At 38.5% G+C, this 21,383-nt stretch overlaps 3 protein-coding genes across 4 annotated transcripts; 2 read left to right on the forward strand and 1 right to left on the reverse strand.

Moving 5' to 3' along the window:
* LOC116013517 (probable galactinol--sucrose galactosyltransferase 5) lies at positions 1 to 3,061 on the forward strand. Its single transcript, XM_031253318.1, has 4 exons — positions 1 to 1,415; positions 1,543 to 1,720; positions 1,833 to 2,200; positions 2,309 to 3,061. The coding sequence occupies exons 1-4, from the start codon at positions 201 to 203 to the stop codon at positions 2,870 to 2,872; spliced, it is 2,325 nt and encodes a 774-aa protein (XP_031109178.1). The 5' UTR covers positions 1 to 200; the 3' UTR covers positions 2,873 to 3,061.
* Positions 3,062 to 3,452: 391 nt separating this feature from the next.
* LOC116012820 (zinc finger CCCH domain-containing protein 41-like) lies at positions 3,453 to 10,338 on the forward strand. Its single transcript, XM_031252494.1, has 5 exons — positions 3,453 to 3,649; positions 4,990 to 5,833; positions 6,560 to 7,771; positions 8,957 to 9,298; positions 9,641 to 10,338. Exons 2-5 carry the CDS (start codon positions 5,102 to 5,104, stop codon positions 10,112 to 10,114), a joined length of 2,760 nt encoding a protein of 919 aa, XP_031108354.1. The 5' UTR covers positions 3,453 to 3,649; positions 4,990 to 5,101; the 3' UTR covers positions 10,115 to 10,338.
* Positions 10,339 to 10,766: 428 nt separating this feature from the next.
* Positions 10,767 to 21,369, reverse strand: LOC116012641 (protein RST1). 2 transcript variants are annotated; one of them, XM_031252251.1, is made up of 25 exons: positions 20,812 to 21,369; positions 20,438 to 20,719; positions 20,254 to 20,337; positions 19,836 to 20,112; positions 19,444 to 19,694; positions 18,750 to 18,930; positions 18,458 to 18,648; positions 18,184 to 18,284; positions 17,973 to 18,048; positions 17,755 to 17,886; positions 17,590 to 17,671; positions 17,261 to 17,330; positions 16,679 to 16,841; positions 16,434 to 16,564; positions 16,257 to 16,348; positions 16,057 to 16,148; positions 15,759 to 15,974; positions 15,595 to 15,672; positions 15,265 to 15,447; positions 14,250 to 15,143; positions 13,531 to 13,821; positions 12,612 to 13,271; positions 12,142 to 12,292; positions 11,900 to 12,018; positions 10,767 to 11,365 (listed from the first exon to the last, which is right to left on the reverse strand). In XM_031252251.1, the coding sequence occupies exons 1-25, from the start codon at positions 21,202 to 21,204 to the stop codon at positions 11,006 to 11,008; spliced, it is 5,550 nt and encodes a 1,849-aa protein (XP_031108111.1). In that variant the 5' UTR covers positions 21,205 to 21,369; the 3' UTR covers positions 10,767 to 11,005. The 2 variants fall into 2 exon arrangements, with proteins under 2 accessions (XP_031108111.1, XP_031108112.1); XM_031252252.1 differs by lacking the exon at positions 20,812 to 21,369 and having other exon boundaries at positions 19,836 to 20,099; positions 20,438 to 20,554.
* Positions 21,370 to 21,383: the final 14 nt, after the last annotated feature.

Consider the following 21,383-nt stretch of genomic DNA (forward strand, 5'->3'; position numbering starts at 1 on the left):
ACACAAACACACAGCTACAGCTAGCCGTGCTTCTTTTCAATCACTTCATTCTTACTTTTACACACTCAGTACTCAATTCCATTATTTGTTGTGTACAGAAATCGTTCACGATCATAATTCTATATAGTGAGCAGTTTTATATATATATTTCTGTACGGTGCTTCTTTCTTTCTTGATCTTAATATTTGTTTACCAATATAATGGCTCCTTGTTCTAACGAAATCGCTGCAAATGGTAGCGTTGTCGTTAATGGCCGTAAAGGATCATCATCAGTGATTACGCTGAAAGATTCGAAATTCATGGTGGGCGATCATGTTATTCTTTCGGAAGTTCCACCTAGTATTGTAGCCACTCCTTCACCTTACACTGTCGGAGAATTATCGACGGCGGGCTGTTTCGTCGGCTTCGAGGCGGCGGAGGCTAAGTGCCGCCACGTGGCGGCGGTGGGAAAGCTGAAGGATATTAAGTTCATGAGCATTTTCCGGTTTAAAGTGTGGTGGACAACTCACTGGACCGGAAGCAATGGGCGTGACCTGGAATACGAGACTCAAATACTCATTCTCGACAGCTCGGATTCGGGCCGCCCATACGTCGTCGTCCTTCCACTCCTGGAAGGACCATTCCGGGCCTCGCTCCAGCCCGGAAAAGACGACTTCGTCGACATCTGCGTCGAGAGCGGGTCAACCAAAGTCTCCGGCGATTCATTCCGGAACGTTCTATACATGCATGCCGGTAATGATCCGTTCAATTTGGTGAAAGAAGCGATTAAAGTCGCAAGGGTTCATCTTGGGACGTTCAAGCTCTTGGAGGAAAAAACTCCTCCGGGAATCGTGGACAAATTTGGTTGGTGCACGTGGGATGCTTTCTACCTCACAGTTCACCCTCAAGGTGTTTGGGATGGGGTCCACAGCCTCGTGGAAGGTGGGTGCCCACCTGGGCTCGTCCTCATCGACGACGGATGGCAGTCCATTTCTCACGACGACGATCCCATCACGACCGAGGGGATGAACAGAACCGCCGCCGGCGAGCAAATGCCTTGCCGGCTCATAAAATTCCAGGAAAATTACAAGTTCAGAGATTACGCCAGCCCGAAAAGTGGGACCAAAGGCATGGGCTCATTCATCAAAGACGTCAAGGAGACTTTCAACACAGTGGACTACGTGTACGTTTGGCATGCGTTGTGCGGGTACTGGGGCGGGCTTCGGCCCAATGTTTCGGGCTTACCCGAATCCAATATAATCCGCCCCAAGTTGAGCCCGGGACTGGAGAAGACCATGGAAGATCTAGCGGTTGACAAAATTGTGAACAACGGAATCGGGCTGGTCCCACCAGAAATGGCTCATCAACTGTACGAGGGCCTACACTCTCACTTGGAGTCCGTTGGTATCGACGGAGTCAAAGTCGATGTGATTCATGTAAGTTCTATAAATCACTGTGTTCGGTCGGCACGCAATTAAATAAGCAACAAATTTAATATTTAGTGAATATAAAAATTAAAAAAAAAATTGATTTATATATTTTTTGATAAATATATGTGTACAGTTGCTGGAAATGTTGTGTGAGGATTATGGTGGTCGAGTAGAGCTTGCTAAAGCTTACTACCAAGCCTTGACATCTTCAGTCAAAAACCATTTCAATGGCAACGGGGTCATTGCAAGCATGGAGCACTGCAACGACTTTATGTTTCTCGGAACTGAAGCCATTTCCCTTGGTCGTGTTGGTAAGTATATATATACCTTACCTTTAATTTATCTGTGTTTTTTTTTTATTTTATTTATCTGTGTTAGTATGGTTGGATTTTAATTTTTAATTGATGTGTGATTGAAATACAGGAGATGATTTTTGGTGCACTGACCCGTCGGGTGATCCGAACGGCACGTTTTGGCTACAAGGTTGTCATATGGTTCATTGTGCCTATAATAGCTTATGGATGGGAAACTTCATTCACCCTGATTGGGACATGTTCCAGTCCACCCACCCTTGCGCCGACTTCCATGCCGCTTCCCGTGCCATCTCCGGTGGCCCCATTTACGTAAGTGACTCGCCCAAAAACCACAACTTCGACCTTCTCAAGAAATTGGTCTTGCCCAATGGTTCCATCATGCGTTGCCAACACTATGCCCTTCCCACTCGTGATTGCCTCTTTGAAGACCCTCTCCACAATGGCAAGACCATCCTCAAAATTTGGAACCTCAACAAGGTATAGTAAACATTAAGACAATACATACAGTATCTGAATTCTTATATATGAGAGTCACTTCGTGCCACTAGACTACAAGATACAGTAATTTTTATTTAAATTTAACAGTACACTGGAGTTGTTGGGACATTTAACTGTCAAGGAGGGGGGTGGTGTCGCGAAACAAGGCGTAACAAATGCGCCTCAGAGTGTTCTCATGTTTTGTCGTGTAATGCCGGGCCCAAGGACGTGGAGTGGAGCCAAGGATCCATACAAACTTGTGTACAAGAAGCAGAAGCATTTGCCCTTTACTTGTTCCAAGAGAAAAAGCTAGTCCTCGCGAACCCAACAGATAACATTCAGATTACACTTGAGCCATTCAATTTCGAGCTCATTACCGTTGCTCCCATCACAAAGTTTGGGCCTAAAGGCATCCATTTTGCGCCCATTGGGCTTGTTAACATGCTCAACACCGGCGGTGCTATCCAATCTATTAAGCTTGACGATGAGAACAATTCCATAACAGTTGGGCTTAAAGGTTCAGGTGAAATGCGTTTGTATGCCTCACAGAAGCCCACAATTTGCAGGATCAATGGGGTTGATGCTCCTGTTGTTTATGAGGACCAAATGGTTTCGACCCAAGTTCCATGGGCTAATCCATCCGGTTCTGTGATAATTGAGTACTTTTTCTAATGAGATGAGTTATTATCGGTTCAATTACGTTTTATCATTTTATTGTTTGTTTGTTTTTAATGTAATTTTCATTCCTTAGTCAAGCTGTCTAGCTTGCTGTCTATGTTAATATCTTCAATGTAATGTACTGTGACTTTAGTATATAAATTACGGGAATGAAATATTTTATGTAACTTTTGTTGGTGCAAATCTCATGGCTCCCATTATTATTTCGTAAGTATAATCTAAAACAATTCCCCTCATATTTAACTTTCATAAAATTTATTTAATTTTATGCTTCGTATAGAACAAATAACACGGACATCAACAACAATCAGAATCTAAACATTAAAAATTTAGAACCGATTAGATGTTATAAAAATTAAATTTTATATTTTGATGGTCTTAATTTATGAAACATTTTTTAAACTAATACTATCTATAAATTAATTAACTAATTAACTACTACGTATTAACTAATTTAATCAGCTATCTGAGTATAAGGTTATTTGTTAAATACTCTATTGAAAATTCGACAGAGTGTGGGGACAAATAGATAATATTGGCATCGGCAACGAGTCTCCCTGGTTCATATACTTTTAATCAAAAGGAGAAATACGAAGACTACCAAACTACGGTCAGCCTATGAGTACTGGAGTCTGGAGGCGACGCTCATTTATATAAAATAATAACTATATTTGTTTACAGATATAATTTACAGACAAAAAAACATACGAATTTGGCTGGGAAAATCAAAACCCTAACCCCGAGACGCAATCCAATTCGATCGAATCCCCGGTTTGTTCTCTTATCTCCTTCTTCTTATTTATGCTTTCTCTAATTTAATCGGTGTGAGCTAATGTTGTGATTACATGGCCGCGGATTGTATTAGGGATTTTCTTGTTGGGAGGGGGGAGGACTCAACTTTTTCTTTCGTTTTTATTTTTTCCTGTAATGTTTTCTCTGAATTTGTATTTAGTAGTTGATACTTGTGCTGAAATGTAGTTGCTGCAAGTTGAATTGAGCTTGCAAACTCAAGTGCAAATTCATTTCAGGTCTTTCGAACCTTACATTTTTTTTTCCGGTTTACGTTAGGCATAGCTTGAGACGGATTTTACGTACTTGAGTTGATTAAGGAATTGGGGAATTGCCCTGACTTATAGTGATGGTGCATTATTGAAGAAGACTCTGAATATTTTGTGTTGATCATGTTTTTAGTTGGTCTCATAAGACTTGATGTTCCCCAAACTGCTTAATATGCTTTCCACAAACATGTTGGGTTTTGCATCAAATTAGAACAGTAGGATTGTTGGCCAAAATTCTCAATCTATTTGAGATCAGTTGTATGGTTTCTATTTTTTCATTTTCTAGATTCCATTACATGTTTTGACAAAGCTTTGTGCTGGCCATCAACCTTCCTTGGTCCATTGCCTTCCTTCTTACCTCAGATTCAGATTACCTTGAAAGAGAAGGGATGTATGTATAAAGGATATGCAACTTCCCTAAAATTTTTGAAGGCTGCATACTGTTTATGATCTTATATTGAATTAGACTAGGTACGCCATAGTTTTAATTTTGTTCTAGAAATATATGCATAAACACATAAAGTTTATGCTTATTTTCAAATTTTGGAATACCTTTAGAAATTATTTTTGGAAAATTGAGAAACGCATATTGGTTATGACTTATGCGGTTCTCCAAAGATGCATAACCAAAAATATTTTTGCGCACTTTTGTCCAGTTTTCTAAACATGCACATTTTTGTCAACTGCCCCAGAAAATCAGAAATATTGGCATCTCTCTCTCTCTCTCCTGAGTAGTCTCTGTGTTTATTACATACACTTGTATGCACCTAGCCACCTAGGCACATCAAAATGTAATTTCTGTGACTTCGTACAGACATTACAAACATGAGACCAAATTCATTGATATATTCTTTCATAATATGCATGTCCTAACTCTCCCCACATTTTGCAGTACACTTTTCTCTTTAAGATTTTACATTTATGGCACTCTCCTTCTCCCTCTGAAGAGGATAATTTATGCAATTCATTTTCTGCTATGCTCAGTGGTAGTTTTCTATGCAATTAATTAGTTCAAGTTATCTGATTTGTCTATGTTATTTTTCTGCCTTTCAGGTCCTAGAGGTATTGCTGAGTTGATTTGGTCCAACGAATTAGTACTATTATCTCATTTATCTGGAACATAGATTTTTTTGGTGTCATAAATTTAGTCTGACCACTATAACTCATGGAGCTCAAAGTTTCATCTCTGAAGCCAGCACTTTCAACTTCTGATAGTGACAGTGATCCTGAAGAAAAAGAAATCAGTGAAGAGGATGATGATGATCGTAATCATAAGCACCGTAGGAAGGGGGCACGTTCCCAATCTGTTGAGATGGATCCTTATGAACCAGTTTTGACCAGACCTTACAGGAAACACAAGCCCTTTGAAAATGGACACCTTTACCGGGAATCTGATTCTGCCACTTTTGAAAAAGGACAGACCACGAGATTCGAAAAAAGACGAGGCATGAATTCATTTTCCAGAGCCCCACAAATTGCAAACCAAAGAATAACACCGAACTTACTGTCTGGAGACTGTAGAGGTCGAGGAAGGGAACCAGGTGTTTGGTTCCAGCGTGATTTGAGGTTCAGCTCAGTTGATATTGTGCCTCAACCGATTCAACAAGGCTCCACTGCACCTAGTTTTTTCGCTGGAAGAGGCATGCCTAATGCTTCCCATGCACAAAGTTCATCTTGGGCGGCATTTGGAATGGTTCCTGGTGTCCCTAATACTGGTCTGGATATACTGCATCCCCATGGTTTACAAGGTACACTTATGGCACCGTTGAACCCCTCAATAGGTATGGGAATACCCCGGCAAAGATGTAGAGATTTTGAGGAGCGTGGATTTTGCCTAAGAGGAGACATGTGCCCGATGGAGCATGGGGTCAATCGAATTGTTGTTGAAGATGTTCAGGTATTTCTTTCTACTAGTGGACACTATTATCCTTACCATAAACTTATATTTTGTATGTGTCGGTTTTGGCCTTACTACCTTGGCAGTGTAATAAACAACCATCACTTCATTTTGTAGCAAGTAATTATAGTAACATGGACAATTATATTGCAGATAGTATTGGTTTTAGGCGCAAAAGGATAAGGTTGTTGGCCAGGGAAAATTGAATGCCGCAAGCCCTGGAGTACTTGTCTTTTATTTAATTAGTTATTTATTGGGAAAATTGCACTTTTCGTCCCTAAGTTATAGGGTAAGTGTAGGATTCGTCCCTAAGTTATCATTGACGTTGTACTTTTCGTCCCTTTACTAATAAAACATTAGGGACGGAATTTGCAACTTTAGTATAACTCAGGGACGAAAAGTGAGCACGAAAGGACGAAAAGTGCAACAACAATGATAACTTAGGGACGAAAGTGCAATTTTCCCTTATTTATTTTTAAACATATTAATAACACACTGTAAATATTATTTAAAAATAGAAATAGGGAACATAGAAGATGATATTTTGGGTTTCCATTAATAAGCTAGTAAATAATATTCAGTTGCCTTCTGCATCTTGGGCATCATTCTTTCAAGTTGTATTGGATTTTAGTCATTGAGAGGTTGGTTGTTGGGAACATTTTCTCTGTAAATCAGTAAATTACATCATGTTGGGACCTACTTAACCATGTTATTTCTAAATTGCAGAGCCTTTCTCAGTTTAATCTCCCTGTATCGGTTCCTTCTGCACACCTGATGGGAACAGTTGGTGGACAAGGAGCTCTACCTGCAGTTGGTCCTTCTGGTTCATTGATCAATTGCAAAGCTCTACATAAAGGTGGCAAGCCTGGAATGACTGAGGAAGGATTAGGCTTGAATGGTGCACTTGTGGGAAGTTCTCTGGCTGGGGTAGCTGATGTTTATGATCCTGATCAGCCTTTATGGACAAGTGATCATCATGAGAAATCAGCTGCAGTCCTTGGAGTTAATCCACCAAGTGTTGATGAAACTGGGGATTTGGTGGATGTGAAATGTGATCACGGTCGGGTTGGGCTGTCTGATGGCAATGATATTGAGCACCCAATTATAAGCAGTGGGGCTGCTACTGAATCTCAAGGTGCTATGGGAAGAATTGGCAGTTCAAACAATAAAGCACAAGTCAAGGAGAAGATTGATTTCACTGTAGATGCTTTAAGTCATCTTGATTATGAAGCAAAAAAAGGTCTAGATTCATCAAGTAGCATTGAATGTGCATTCCGTCATGGGAAACATATAGATTCTGAAAATACTGACCCACACATGACAGAATTGTCTTTTAAGTCACAAAGTAATATTGGACGCAATATAAAAAAATCTTCTCAAAAGGCAATTCGAACTCTCTTTGTTAATGGCATCCCACAAAAGGACAACAAAAGGGAAGCTCTTTTTTCTCATTTTCAAAAATTTGGAGAGATAATTGACATTTATATCCCACTGAATAGTGATCGAGCTTTTGTCCAATTTTCTAAGAGAGAAGAAGCTGAGGCAGCTTTAAAGGCGCCTGATGCTGTGATGGGAAACCGTTTTATCAAGCTTTGGTGGGCTAAAAGGGACCGTATTACAGAAAATGGAGTAAGTACTGGCAATAATACACAAAGACATGCTGCTGGGGCGACACCAGCTTCAGTTTCATCCCATGTCTCTGTTGCTTATAAAGGAAAAGAAAGTATTCAATCTGCAGTTCACAGAAGTTCTGTTGCTGCTCCACCTGCACCTGATAATCCTAAGCCTGTTATTACTAATGGTCCAAGGGCCCTGCCACCTTCGCAAAAGAAGCTGGAAAGTTTAGAAATGTTAAAGGAAGAACTTCGTATAAAGCAGGAGATGCTTGATCAAAAGCGTAATGAGTTTCGGCGGCAATTGGATAAACTTGAGAAACAAGTAAAATACGAGTTAACTTCTCTATTTAATTTCAGCAGAAAATGCCATTTATAATGTTATATTTGTGATTTAGTATTTTGGATAGTATGATACTTGGTCATAGATTTAATTTTCTGCTACTGAAATTCCTAAGGGGTCGGTGAGTCTAGGAATCATACTGTTCCCTCACATTATGGGATGATAAGTTGATAACATGCATGCTTAATCGTAAGTACTCATTTATTGATTGTGCTTACGTTATGCCCCGGGCAAAGGCACGTGTCAAGGGGCGAGAGGAATATGTTGAGGGCGGTACTGATTTGCCTATGGTTGGAGAAACGCTGGAATCATAAGAACAGAAGCATGGTTGAAAAAATCGCTAGGCACTCAGAGAGCGCCTAGCGCCTAGGACGCCTAGGCGGGGATTAATCGGTGCTTAGGCGCCCGTGTATTATTTTATTTTATTTTTTAAAATTTGTTTAAGTATTTTTAATTTTTTAAAGACTAATAATTATAAATTATATAATACTTTAATAGCTAATACTAAAATATTAAATATTAACCTACAATTTAGGGTTATTTCGCTCAACACGATGTTGTTTTGAGTGAAATAACCCATTAAAAAAAAAAGAACAATAGTTAATCGGCCAACTAGGCGACCTAGTCGGTGCCTAGGAGGTCTAGGCGGTCACCTAGACCACCATTTAAGGTGATACGCTAGGCAGTCCACCGGCGCCTAGCGCCTAGGCGGGGATTAATCGGCGCCTAGGCAGGATTTTTGCAACACTGAACAAAAGAGATAAAAGAGGATTTTATGGAGTTTCCTTCTCCTTGTTTCTTGTAATTTCTGGCTTTTTTAATTAGCAATGCAAATCTCTCTTTATATAGAAGAGAGTTATACTTTCCTAAAGTTTACAAAGGAAACTTATTGAGGCTAAGTAAGCTAATATCGGAACTAATTATACTAATCTAGAATAAGGAAATGAATTACCTAAAACCAAAAGAACAAAGCCAGAAATAAATCAATTCTAATAATAAAGAACATATCAGCTTATTAAAAATTACTCTTGTTTTGTAAAGTGGATTTTTATATTTGGCTGGTATTTCTTTTGCTCTCATATTTGGCTACATTTTTTTGAGGCTGTTACAAATGTTAATGTGTTCAAGAGCCCTGTCATACTATCTTCAAAGTTTCGTTGTATGCAGGGTACAGTTCTCAAAGATGAAGATCAGGCTGCTAAGAGGCAAAAAACAGGAACAGTAGCTGAATCCATAAAAGTAGAAACTTTGAGCTTCGGTGAACCTGATATTACTGTTTCATCACCAGAATCTGAAGCAGTACCTGATAGCAACAGCTCTGCTAATAGTGCTGTTCTCTCATGTTCGAACTCTGCTTCTACCATGGCAACACCCCAACCTCCAGTCTCTAAACCATCATTCCGTCCGTTGGCACCTTTGGGGGCACCTTTCAACTTCAATAGATACAAACTGGACAACCGCCCTACTGCATTCAAAATCAACCCACCTATTCCAACCGCTCTGGCAAACGTAATCTTTCCTCATCCTCTTTTCAGTCTAACCCGATTCTGTTGGTTTTATTTTCTCCCTCACCTACTTGGTATGACACATATATGGGTTGGGAGTGTTCTCCCCATCCCTCCACCCCCACCCCCCCCAAAAAAAAAATGCTGTGGAGTTAGCAATCCAATCCATGCTTGCTAATTTCTGTAGGAAGTATGAGAAAGGCATTCTGTGAATGCTTTCCATGCTTTATTTTTCATGTTTTAATCTCTATATGTATTTCCAGTTAATGGTTAGTTAGCCTGGATTTATTTGTATGAGCTTCTATTTTTTCTGTGATGAACTCAAGTAATTGTTTCTGTTTTGTAGGTTGATGTTCTGAAGGAACACTTCTCTGCTTTTGGTGAACTTGTGTCTGTGGAACTGGAAGATGTGGAGGGGCAAAATGATGCGGACTCATCCAAATTATCTGCACGAATATCTTTTGCATCACGTCTTTCTGCTGAAAGAGCATTTTTGAATGGCAAAAGCTGGCAAGGCCATATTTTGCAGTTTAAGTGGCAGTTGCCCTCTAGTTCTAACAAAGTTGGTGGTGTCAAAGAAAATGCCTTGACTAGCAAGGATGTTGGAGTTGAAGAGGAAACCTTGACTGCCCGTTTACAGTCTTCAGATACTAGTGTCCATCCTCCTGCAAAAGATGGCACCACCATAAATGCGGATGCTACTGGGAGTGGTGAAATTGAAAACACTGAAAAATGTGAGAATGATCAAGAGGATTTGAATGTTGATGAAGATTCCAAGTCTAGTTCCATGTTGATGTCTGGTGAGAAACAATCAGAGTGAGGATGGTCTAATTGTCAGTTGTACAGCGAGTTACATTAAAATAATTCAGGTCTTTTAGAAATTGTCATTATTCTAGTTTCAAAAATTTTCTCCTCATGTTGCAAATGTAAAGAGGGAATTTCCTGATTTTACATTCAATTCTATTAATTGTAAGGTTGATGTTGCATATAGGAATATCAAAATTTCAGTGAAATTGATTTTTTTATTTTCTTTAGAAATTTCAATCGAAGTGTCTTTTCTCTGTTTCTCTTTTGGAGTGACTGCGAGGGTGGGCGGAGCCGCGGAGGGAAGGGACTGTGCTGTGTTCTTGTTATAGTTTGTTTTGTAGTTCACTTTAGGAAAGAGCTTTTATGTCTGGATAAGAGTGCTTTTCTTTTAACTGCATTTTTTAAGTCAAATTTGCTCCTTTTCTTCCTAGCTCAATCTGTATTTATGTTCTTTTTCACCATTGACCATTGCACGAAATATAGATACTTGTTCAATGTATAAGACTTGGAAAAAAAAAGAAGAGAGGATTATTTTAGTAATGAAAATATCAAAATTTTGGGTAAGCGGCTACAAAATAAAAACACCGGATCAATTTTATACTCCATAATTATTAAAATAATTTTTAAGAGTGAAATTTATTTTATAATTATTAAAAACTTAAAAGTTAAGTAATGGTAAGATCCCAACCTTTGATTTCTCAAAATGAAAGTTGGATGTATCCACACTTTTTACTAAGAGAGATGTTTTAACTTGAACCTGTGTGTGTGTAAAGAAAGTTGTACAAAAGATTTACATAGATGATGCTATACTTCAAAATCTCATATGGACAGCTTATGTTTATATGAGAGTGACATTGACATAGTCTCAGAGGAAGATAAGAAAAAATTCTTGAAGGTGTCAACTCTAATGGATGGTGATGTTCGTCAACTGAAGTAGCTTCTCTGGGGGTAGGTAGTTTTTCAGAGAAATGCATGAATGGTGCAATACCTGGAAGAGGAATGCTGCCTTGTCATATTCACTACTGTCAATAGGCAGTTGGTTAGGCGGGTAATCATCTGCTGTATGTTTTGCCAAGTTATAAACTCGTAAAGTTAATGACCACAGATGAGAAACAACAGATTCTGCTACTACTGCCCAGTTGCTATCCGAAAGAAGGGATGTTAGTGTGACAGGTAGGTCACTCAACACCGTCATTTGATCTACAACTAAAACAGGCATATATCTGCAACAGCTTCCACATAGTAGGCCAATAAACTGCAGAGCCTGCAAGACCAAAGAGGAGGCAAGCATAATAATCTCTACAAATAGGATTTACAGAATTTTCTGGTCCAAACATACTCAAAGGAGGGCCACAGGCCAGTGAGCTCATAAGAAATGGGTATTCAGACCATCAAAATTCTCCCAAATAAGACATAACTAAAGAGAATGCATGTTAAGGCTCTGTTTGTTACACATGAATCATGTTAAGGTTGGAATTGCAATTCTGATCTCTAATTCCTTTCATGTGTTAGGATTTCTTAGGAATGTAAATTCCATTCCCTATCATTTTTTCTCTTACAAAATGCAAGTAGTGAATACCATGCAAAAAGGAATCAACATATATTCCAATATATTGTCTTCAATCAAATACTTATATAAAAATTATGATATGAATTTCATTCCTGTGCTGTGATTCTATTGTACAAAATGCCCCAAGGTTAGGATAGATCATTGAGTTTCCAATTATGAACCAAAAAGGAAGAATGTTTTTTTTTTTGTATTTGGATTTACTGCTTTGACAAACAAAAGTAGAATTACCGTGGAAGGAAATTTTGAGACACAGCTAATTTCCATTGCGTTAACAAGCCATTGTCTTTTGACACTCCCATCAGCATAGTGCAAAGTCTCTGTAACTCCTAGTAGAGCATCCCAGATAACTGCACAGGGAGCTTTAAGCATTCAGAGGTGAGCTAAAGCAGTTACTTAAAGAAACAATGTTATAATGGGAGAATTTCAAATGCTAAAGTTACTGGGTGTAAACATGGGAGCAAGGAACTGACCTTCACATCTGCAGTTCAACATATAAGCTTTAAGTTTGCCAAGTTCACTAAATGGAACAGAGCCAGTTTGAACTAATCTTGATTTCACTTGAATCTTTTTCACAGATTCAAGTTGTTGACCATTTGCCTCTATAAGATTCACCTCCGAAATCTGTGAAGCACAAAACAGACAACAGCGATCATACTAGAGCAATACCAGAAGCATCTGAACTTGCATAGGAACTTCTTATAATAAATGACTCAATCCAATAATCCATAGGCACCATAGTAGGACAAAAGCTCAAATTTTCAGCAAGACATCTAACACAATTCTTAAAAATAAGATCAAGTTTTCAACGAAGTAGATAAAAAAACTTAACACGTGTAGTGAAGACGTGAAGTGCTCAAATCAATTTCTCCCCTCCCTCCCCTAATAAATAGACACTAAGGGACAAAAAGGAAGACAGTAAAATATTAATAGGCATAGGCACCTGCAGAAGATCCAATAACCATCCTTGTTCAGACTTCCCAAGGCATCTAACTGCTTCAGACCATTCTTCTATGATATTTGCCTGATACAGTTCTCTAGAGCCAACAGAAGGAAACTGGGGCAGCAAATCAAAGAGAACCTTCATACAGTTTTCTATTTCAGACGTATAACTTTGAGTGTCAAGAGAAGATTCATTCAAACACTGATTAAGGCCTCTCCAGCATGAAAACCTTAATGAGCTTTTCTGTTCAGGACTATAAAGGCCAGATGAAACTAACCAAGATAAGAAACAAGCAACATCATTAAATAGCTTCACAAGCCGAGAGCTGGAGAATATCTTAGTTAGATCAGCCAGGTGTACGAGTATGCATGATTGCAGAGTTGGCTCAAGTGTCCTCATCCTGGCAAAGTCACAGAGTTCATCAAGGAAGATAAGGAGGTGATCAAATTGATGGGCATGAGATAGAGAGAAAAGTAGGCATTCCTCCCTCAGATGTCCTTTCTTGAAGGTTACATCTTGTGACAACAATTCAGCAACTTCACTCTCATATCTCATGAATCTTCTGATGATTGCTCCCCAATCTAATGATGGTAATCTGGGAGCGTGCTCAAGACAACGTAAAACCATTGAAATGGTGTTAACATGTGAAATATTACCTGTCTGAAATACAAAGCAAGAAGGATTTCGATCACAAAACAATAATCAATGGAAGAGATTTTTGCTGGGGCAGGGGTGAGCATGTAACAAGACATTCAACTCAGATTGTCAGATACCAAACTTAAAGAATTGTTATGATAGTTTTCTTACAGTAATGCAGTGTGCATATTGCATAACATAATGTTAACATGTGAAACATGCAAAAGATATTCTCATGAATAACAATGCTTAAAATAAATGACAAATCTAACAAGAACCATACCCCAGGATGTTTCAGATGACTTAGCCACAAAGAGAGCTTCAAAACTGTGCTGTCCTCAGAAAAAATGTGTGAGACATTCTTTGTGCCTGCACCACTAACTGTAGTAGCTTCATTATAATGCTCTTGCAGTTGTAAAGAATGCCTAAGGAATGAAGCTGCCCATGCAGCATACTGCTGCAGTTGATCAGCATCAGGATTTTGTGCCACAAGAAAAATCTCCTGCACTAGTGATGTCAAATCAGGCTCCAATGCTGGACTTGAGAGCAATGGACCATTGATGTAAGAAGATTCCTGGTACAGAAGAATTTGTCAAAAAAATTGTACGATTAATAATTTCAGTTACATATTTAATCATTTCGCCAGATCTCTGTTCCTCTGTTAAAGACTCAAAGACTGGAAAATCAAATCTTCAAAAGAAGAGGTAGAAGATGATGATGAATGAAAATATGAAATTAAATTGATCCTAGGCAGGTCTGACTATTCTTGTAAATCTTATAGGGATTCTTCAAAAGGTATTCAACTATTTCTGTTCCCATAATTTAGTAAAAGATGTTGCATAATCTTTCTATATCAAATTTCTCCTTTCTATCATCAATTTGCATCTAACTACTAAAATTGTATTCTTCCTTATTTACATGTGAGCATTAAAATAAAATTTATATATATATATAAATATATATATATATATATATATATATATATATATATAAAGCCCTGACCTTTTGATTATTAGTAGCATGTGATGAGAATGAAGGGTGATCTTGAATCAATGTTCCTGCACCTGCTCCAAAAGCATTTACTGCCCCAATGGTAGCACCCAAATGAATAAGAGGAGGGTTTGGATCAGAGTAACTCTTCCTGAATAATGCCAGCAAATCTTTAACATGTTCAACTTTCAAAGAGTGCAGACTTCCATTCAAAATGGTACCAAGTAGGCTTCCTGCTCCAATACAAGATGCCATCAACAAGCTCTGATGAAGAGTGCTAAACTTTTGAACAGAGACTAATTCAGAAATAAGATGCTTGTAGCAGCCTACTAGCTGGTCAATCTCAGTACCATCCATCAGTTCTACTCTGTGACAGAAAGCCATTACAATAGGTGCTGCAAGACAAGCACCCACGGAGAACAGAAGCTCACTTTTTGCACTGGTAGTAAGAAATGGAATGGAAGGATTCAAGTTGGGAATCCAAGAAAAAAGTAAGGTTTTCAGATTGAGAACTGCATCATAAAAACCTGCTCTATAGATTGCACCAACAGAACTACCTAATCCCAATATGAGCCCTGCAACACCCCACACATCTTCCTCAAAGTCGTCACTGCATTGTCCAAGAAACTTGGGGGTGATATTTGAATCAAAATCATCTGATCCAAGCTGAAGCCATGAAAATGCATTTATCAGAACATCAGATGAAGATTGAGTTAACACACATATCAACTTGGATAAGCTCCCAATGATCTTTTTTAACAAATCTATTTCCTCCATTCTGAGTGCTCCTTTACTCAGATGAAAATTATCTTCAGCACCACTCTTGGTAAGAAGATCTTGACATGAAAAACCCAACCCAACTCCACAGGCTCCTTTCACAAGGGTGCTTTTGCTCACAGATAACACCTGCAAAACTCTTTGTTTAACCATAGTCGTAGCAATTTTACTGTTACAAGAACTCTATAATTCTCAAATTATAAGTAATTAATACGAAATAGCACAGCAGGCAAGCTAATAGACTTTCAACCTCAAGAAGTGCATTAATATATTCTACTTTCTGCTTGCGATCAGTCACATGCAGGAAACTTGATATCAATCCAAGAGAAATAGCAGCAGACCATTGTCGATACTCGTGTTCATGCTGAAACAGCCAACTCAACAAGAATTTTGAAGCAGTTGATTTAATAGCATGGTCAGATAAGGGGAGTACCTAGAAGTAACAGATGATGTCAGAAAGATAGGAAATAAGATAAATTTAACCTGGATTATTATACACTTTAGATATGTAAATTTAATTGACAGAAAAATGTCAAAGGAGATTTTAATAGATCATTTCCAGAAACAAACAAATTATTACCGAACAAAGAGCCCCAATTGCTAATGCAATATTCTCGGCAGATCTGGGAGGAGATCTTTCAGCAATTTCTATCAAACACTGCAAAATTTGTGGGCAGAACGTTATTTGGTGTTCTGGAAGAACCAAACCGAATGCACCATAGCCATTAAGAAGTGGAACACAACCTTCAAAATTTCCTTAGCAGCATTAGAAGTTTTATCCAACACAGCAGAATGCACCTTGGTATCAAGTAGCATGATGCGAGCCCTTATCCATCTTTGCATAAATGGTTTCCATGATTGTAATGCCAGTAGTGCAATCAAAACATTCCTTGAGAGCTGAAGAGAGTCAGCTATCTCAACCACTGCATTCTTGTATTTATCTAGTACATCTTGCAATGCCTTCCACCAGAAAAGAGGTTAGAATTCCTGGAAAACCTGAATAAATAAATTTGGTTCTATTGTCTGGTGCAAGGCATCTTACTTCTGATGCTCCTGGCATATTCAAGCCTTTAAGAGTGAAGGAAAGGCAAAAGAGAGCTGCACCGGGTAATTCTCTAGCTCTTCTGCCATTTCCTGCAAGTTGAATGCACAGATGATAATATTGTGGATTTTGTGCAGCAATCCTACCAGATCTGCACATTTCAGTTATTTGACATAAAACATGAAGTATAGAATTCCTACCTGAAGCAAACATGACCTGAGGGAAAACATCTAGCAACTTTTCAATCTTGCTTTTTGGCAGTCTTTTCTGCTTCACCACTCTTCTACGTGTACTGGGAAAAGTAAACTTAAAGTCAGCTCCTTCAGGAAATTTAGTAAAACTAAGAGGCAGAAGTAAATGGTAAGAAAGAGACTCACATGTGCTCATGATTTATGATTTTGACTTCCAATGCTTCTAAGGCTCTCAACACCTCCAGATCAGTCTCAGATGTAAGAAACTCCAAATTCCTTTCATTAAAATCTGGAAGGCTTCCCTGAAACTGACCTACCTAAGAAAATTTGAAACATAATGGGGAAAGATGAATGAATGAATCCAATGTATTTGAACATACAAATATACAAATACATAAAAGAAATGGTAATTAGCCAGCCATTACGTTTACCTCATAATGAGTTAATGCCTCAAAAGCAGATGCTCGAGCTTTTGACCAACCATGACCAACAGTTGCAGAAGTTCCGATTTCCCACAATACTTCCACAACTCCTATAGCAGCTTCAGTGTATGATTCAGCATCCATCGCACCCCATCTTAAGAGATGACAGAGGCTGATCATAGAGAAGAAACAAGGAACTTCAGTATAGTTCTTAATTCAGGTAAGCAATGGGAAATCTATAGTTGCACCATGGAGTAGCTAAAGCTTAAGAGCATCACAAAAGTGTGAAGTGTCACACAGAAAAGGGCAAGAATTTCTGCCTAGTTTTAGGAGTAGAACTTATTATTATAAACAATACTGGAAGTCAATATGTAGCATTGTAACAGTATAAAGAATCCATGGATCCATTAGCTTTAGTGCATACACACATGAAAATTATGTACTTTTACATCTAGTGTCATAATAATATCATAAAAACAAATCATGAAAACAGGTTTTTCCTATTTACTTCTAGTCATAAACATACATGTGAATCTTGATGACAAACAAAGTGGTCCATTTTACTTATTAAGAAATTTAAATGTCTTTTACCTGCAGGCAACAGTGGCATTTCCAGAGTAGTTTAGCTGTTTTGCTATCACATCCCAGGCAGTATAAAAATCTGAAGCAAAAATAGATATTATTTAGTAAAGTGATGACCAGAGTGAATCAAGCAGCAAATTTAATAGCATGCAAATACATAAAGGAAATAGAAATTGCATTAAGGATCTCAGTATCATTCTCATAGTGGTATGTAAAAGGATTATTTCAATGTGCAAATGGTGCAATTGGCAAAAGATTATCCAACAATCGTTCACAGCAGGATAAAAACATTTGTGGAGTTTAAGCTGCATTTCAAGGTAAATAATGCATAGCACTACCTACTACATCTGCTTCGCAAAGATGGGCGAGGCTTTCAAGACCAAGAGACTGAATAAAAGAATCTTGGTGTTTAATGCAAGCCTGTTATTCAGAAGACATTAGACATTAGAGAGCTTGTTATGGAATCCAAACTAGGAAATTGACAAACAATTAGCAAAATATACCTCAACAGACAAGATAAGGTCCACACCCCTATCAGGATCCTTTCTGCAAACATCACAAATGGAAAGAGCCATACTAATATAGATCTCTCTATCAGAAGCAAACTCAGTGAATTTGTTTGCATGTAGTACTCCCTACTATCCAAGCAATGGGAAAAGAAAAGTAGTGTCATTTGAAGTTCAGTAGCACAGAAGTGATTTCCTTGGCAGAAAATGATTACCTGTAAACTTCCAAAGACACGATCATTGCACTCCCATGTCTTACAGATCAAACGTATTGCAGTGGCATACAAAACACTGAAAGAAATAGAACACTTCTAAGGATAAACAAACACACACACGCGTGTGTGTGTGTGTATGTATGTATGTATATTTCAGATCAAGTGTATTCCCAAGACAATACATACAATCTACAATCTCTGCAGAACTTACGATTTATCGTCTTTTTGAAGCATCGGTAGAATTGTTTGAACTACAAGAGGTAACATTGCAGAATGTGAAGCAAGTGATGGAAGCATGCCCATGAGTTTTAACTGCAGACAATGTGACCAATAAGAAACAAAAAATGTATTGGAGGAGTCACAAATTTCGGAGCCAAAATGACTTTTGGAAGTTTCAAAATGGAATACTCCAATAATAAGAATGTCATGATCAAAGATATCGTAAAATGGATAAAGATTATATCAGACATCAATCATAAAGTCACCTGCATGCCATGGGAAACAACATTCTTGTTGTCAGAATAGATATGGTTGTAGAATAGAATGACTAGCATCAATGGCACACCCAGTTTAGGGTCCATCTTGTTGCAAATAGCCAAGAGATCTCCAGCAGAATGTCCAAGACTTTGATGCATAAGAAGTACACAAGCAATCCCACCGAGTAACAAAGGCATTTCTACAAGTAGTAGTTGCAGCTGTCCCTTGATTAGGTTTAACTAGCAAAGATACAAGAACAACAGAGTAACATACCAAGTTCCAGCAAAACAAACAGCTTACCAGTATGAAGGCTTTCGTGAGATTCAGAGATCGATTGAGAGGACTTTCTTCTTGAAATGACTCGCTGCATATACTCACTTAACATGGACGTCCATGGTTTTGCTTTATTGTGCTTGTCTACAGAGGACTCAATACCAGAGGCAAAGTTTAGATAGAAAACACCAGGTAATGAAGATTGGTCCTGAAAAACTCCCAATTTATACAGAGAACTTTTTAGACACAATTTTAATGCTGGCAACAGTGGTGATTCAAGAATAGATAAGAAATCTAGAATAACAGCCAGAAGGCACAACAAGACAGAATAATTATTGCATTTAAATTTATTCGGCATTCCAGTAATGGTTCATACTATGATACTAGATGCTGCAAAAGTTTCATATTGGTTTTGTTGTATCCTGTTGTTTGCTGGTGGAGTGTATACCTTCTCTATGGATCATGTAAATTAGGAGATTTAACAAAACAATGAATTTATAAACCAGAAATGGATACATAACATATATTGAGAGTTTCAGAATCTCTTTGTGGGTCCTCTTTCTGCTGATGCATCTAAAGGTGGTATTTCCTGGTAGCTTATTTCTTTTTAGATAAATGGTTCTTCACTAATTTTTTTTTCTTAATTAGTGCAGCTACAGCTACAAAGAAATAACAAAAAGACCCAGAAGCATTTTAACTGGTAATAACAACAAAGTTAAACCTGAAGCCACAAACTCTGCAGTAGCCTAACAGCAATGTGTGCAGATGTACTTATGGAAGGATGTTTCTTTTCAGTTGATACTTCAGTCCTTGGTGCAGCCAATAAATTAATTGAGAGCTTTCTCAAAACAGAAAGCAAATCGATGGCAGCTTGCTTTACTGATTTAGTTGGAGAGTATACAAGGTTGATGACAGGAAAAATGAATAAAAGCTCTTCATTTATTAGGCATGAGGATCTATGAACATCTTTCCCTGCAAAAGAAGGTTACATTCATACTCTAGTAGGAGTAACAATTGTAGAAAGAAAGAATGTCACATACTAAAAGAAAGAAAATGGTCAGGTCATTAATACTAAATGTAGAAGGGATATTTAGAGATGTGTAGTAACAATACCACTGTCATTTTTCCACTTTAAGATAAAGCAAAGCAGTTTCAGTGCAGAGAGTTGTTCATGTTCAAGCTCTGAATGGACAAGAATTATAAAAATGAACGATATTGCTGATGATAGTTCAGGTAAAAAACTCAGGCCAAGCTCTTTCTGCACAACCAATAAGCGCCTTGATACCTCTAAAATGTACTCAACGGAACCTGCCGGCTTGAGAAGATCATTATGCAATGAGAAAAGAGCATCCAGTAGTTCCACACTGCATAATTGAGCTTCATGAACTAGCTGTTAGAAGTTATGGTAAGAACTAAATTAGGTAAAATCAAGCACAACCAATCCAGCATTCCAATAGATGCATATATAAAACTTGAAGACAGTTTGAAAGACAGAACGGAATGAAAAATAATAGTTAGCACAGTGCAATACCAATCCATTTCCAACAAGCTGCCTCAAGACCACAGAGTATGCATCCACTAGGCATTCAACCAAATAAAAAATCTCTGTATAGTCCTACAAAAGTCAGCTTAGAATGAAAACACTAAAAAGCATAGAGATTAAGAATTGATACAATAAATTTATTCCATCCACTTCAGAAAAGCAGTACACTTACATCCTCATTTTTACAGGGAAAGTATTTAATCCGCCCAATTAGTAGCTTGGTAATAGGGATAGCCTCATGAGGAAGTGAACAACATAATGATGCTATTGATGATAATAAATCTCTGACAAATGAAGTCAGAGAAACTAAAGAGGACATCCGCACAATTGCAGAATTTAGAAAAGGTGTTAGGAATCGACAAACTTCCACCATGCCGCATTGCTTACACTCCGCTAAGAAAATAAGCACCTGTCGCACAAGCTCGGCTTGGACCTCTTTTCGGCTAGAAAGTATCTGCCATCCATTAATGCATTGCATGCATGAGCATCAAGCTAATTAAAATGTATCTATAAACGATAATTCATCATATTGTAAGCATACGATACCATGACAAATGGATGAGTTTCGGAGGCTTGAAACTGAAAGGAATGCGGGTTGTTCTGGAAACCTAACCGAACGAGATAGCCTAAACCTCTGACAAAGAGATTTACGAAGCGAGAAGCAGTGGCTTCGAGGGCTGACTGGAGCTCCAGTAAGCCGCGAGAAAGGTCGAGCTTGGAGTCCCGGACGAGGCGGCATAGTTCACGGACCGACTGGTCAACGACGGCGGGAGAGGCGGAGTGGAGGCACTGAGTGATGGCTTCAGTTCCGGGGTAGGAGTCGGGGCCCAGGTGTGGAGGGGCGGAGCGAAGCTTCTCGAAGATTGAAATCACTGCGAGTTTCTGAAACGATGGTTGAGGAATGCGGATTTTCTCTAGTAAAGGAGAGTAGGCGTCCATACTCCGATCCGATGCGAGCAGACCGCAGTAGTCGTCGGTAAAGATTTAGGCGAGGTCCGGCGGGGAAATATCAAGGCGTTAACGTCGCTCAATAACGGTGTATAGCAGTCAATAAAGGGAAGAGCTCAAGGCAGTGAAGGGTTGCTAACGCCGTGAAGAGTGAAGACAGCCGGGTGAAT

The sequence above is a fragment of the Ipomoea triloba genome, chromosome 3 (genome assembly GCF_003576645.1).
Source record: "Ipomoea triloba cultivar NCNSP0323 chromosome 3, ASM357664v1".
Taxonomy (NCBI): Eukaryota; Viridiplantae; Streptophyta; class Magnoliopsida; order Solanales; family Convolvulaceae; genus Ipomoea; species Ipomoea triloba.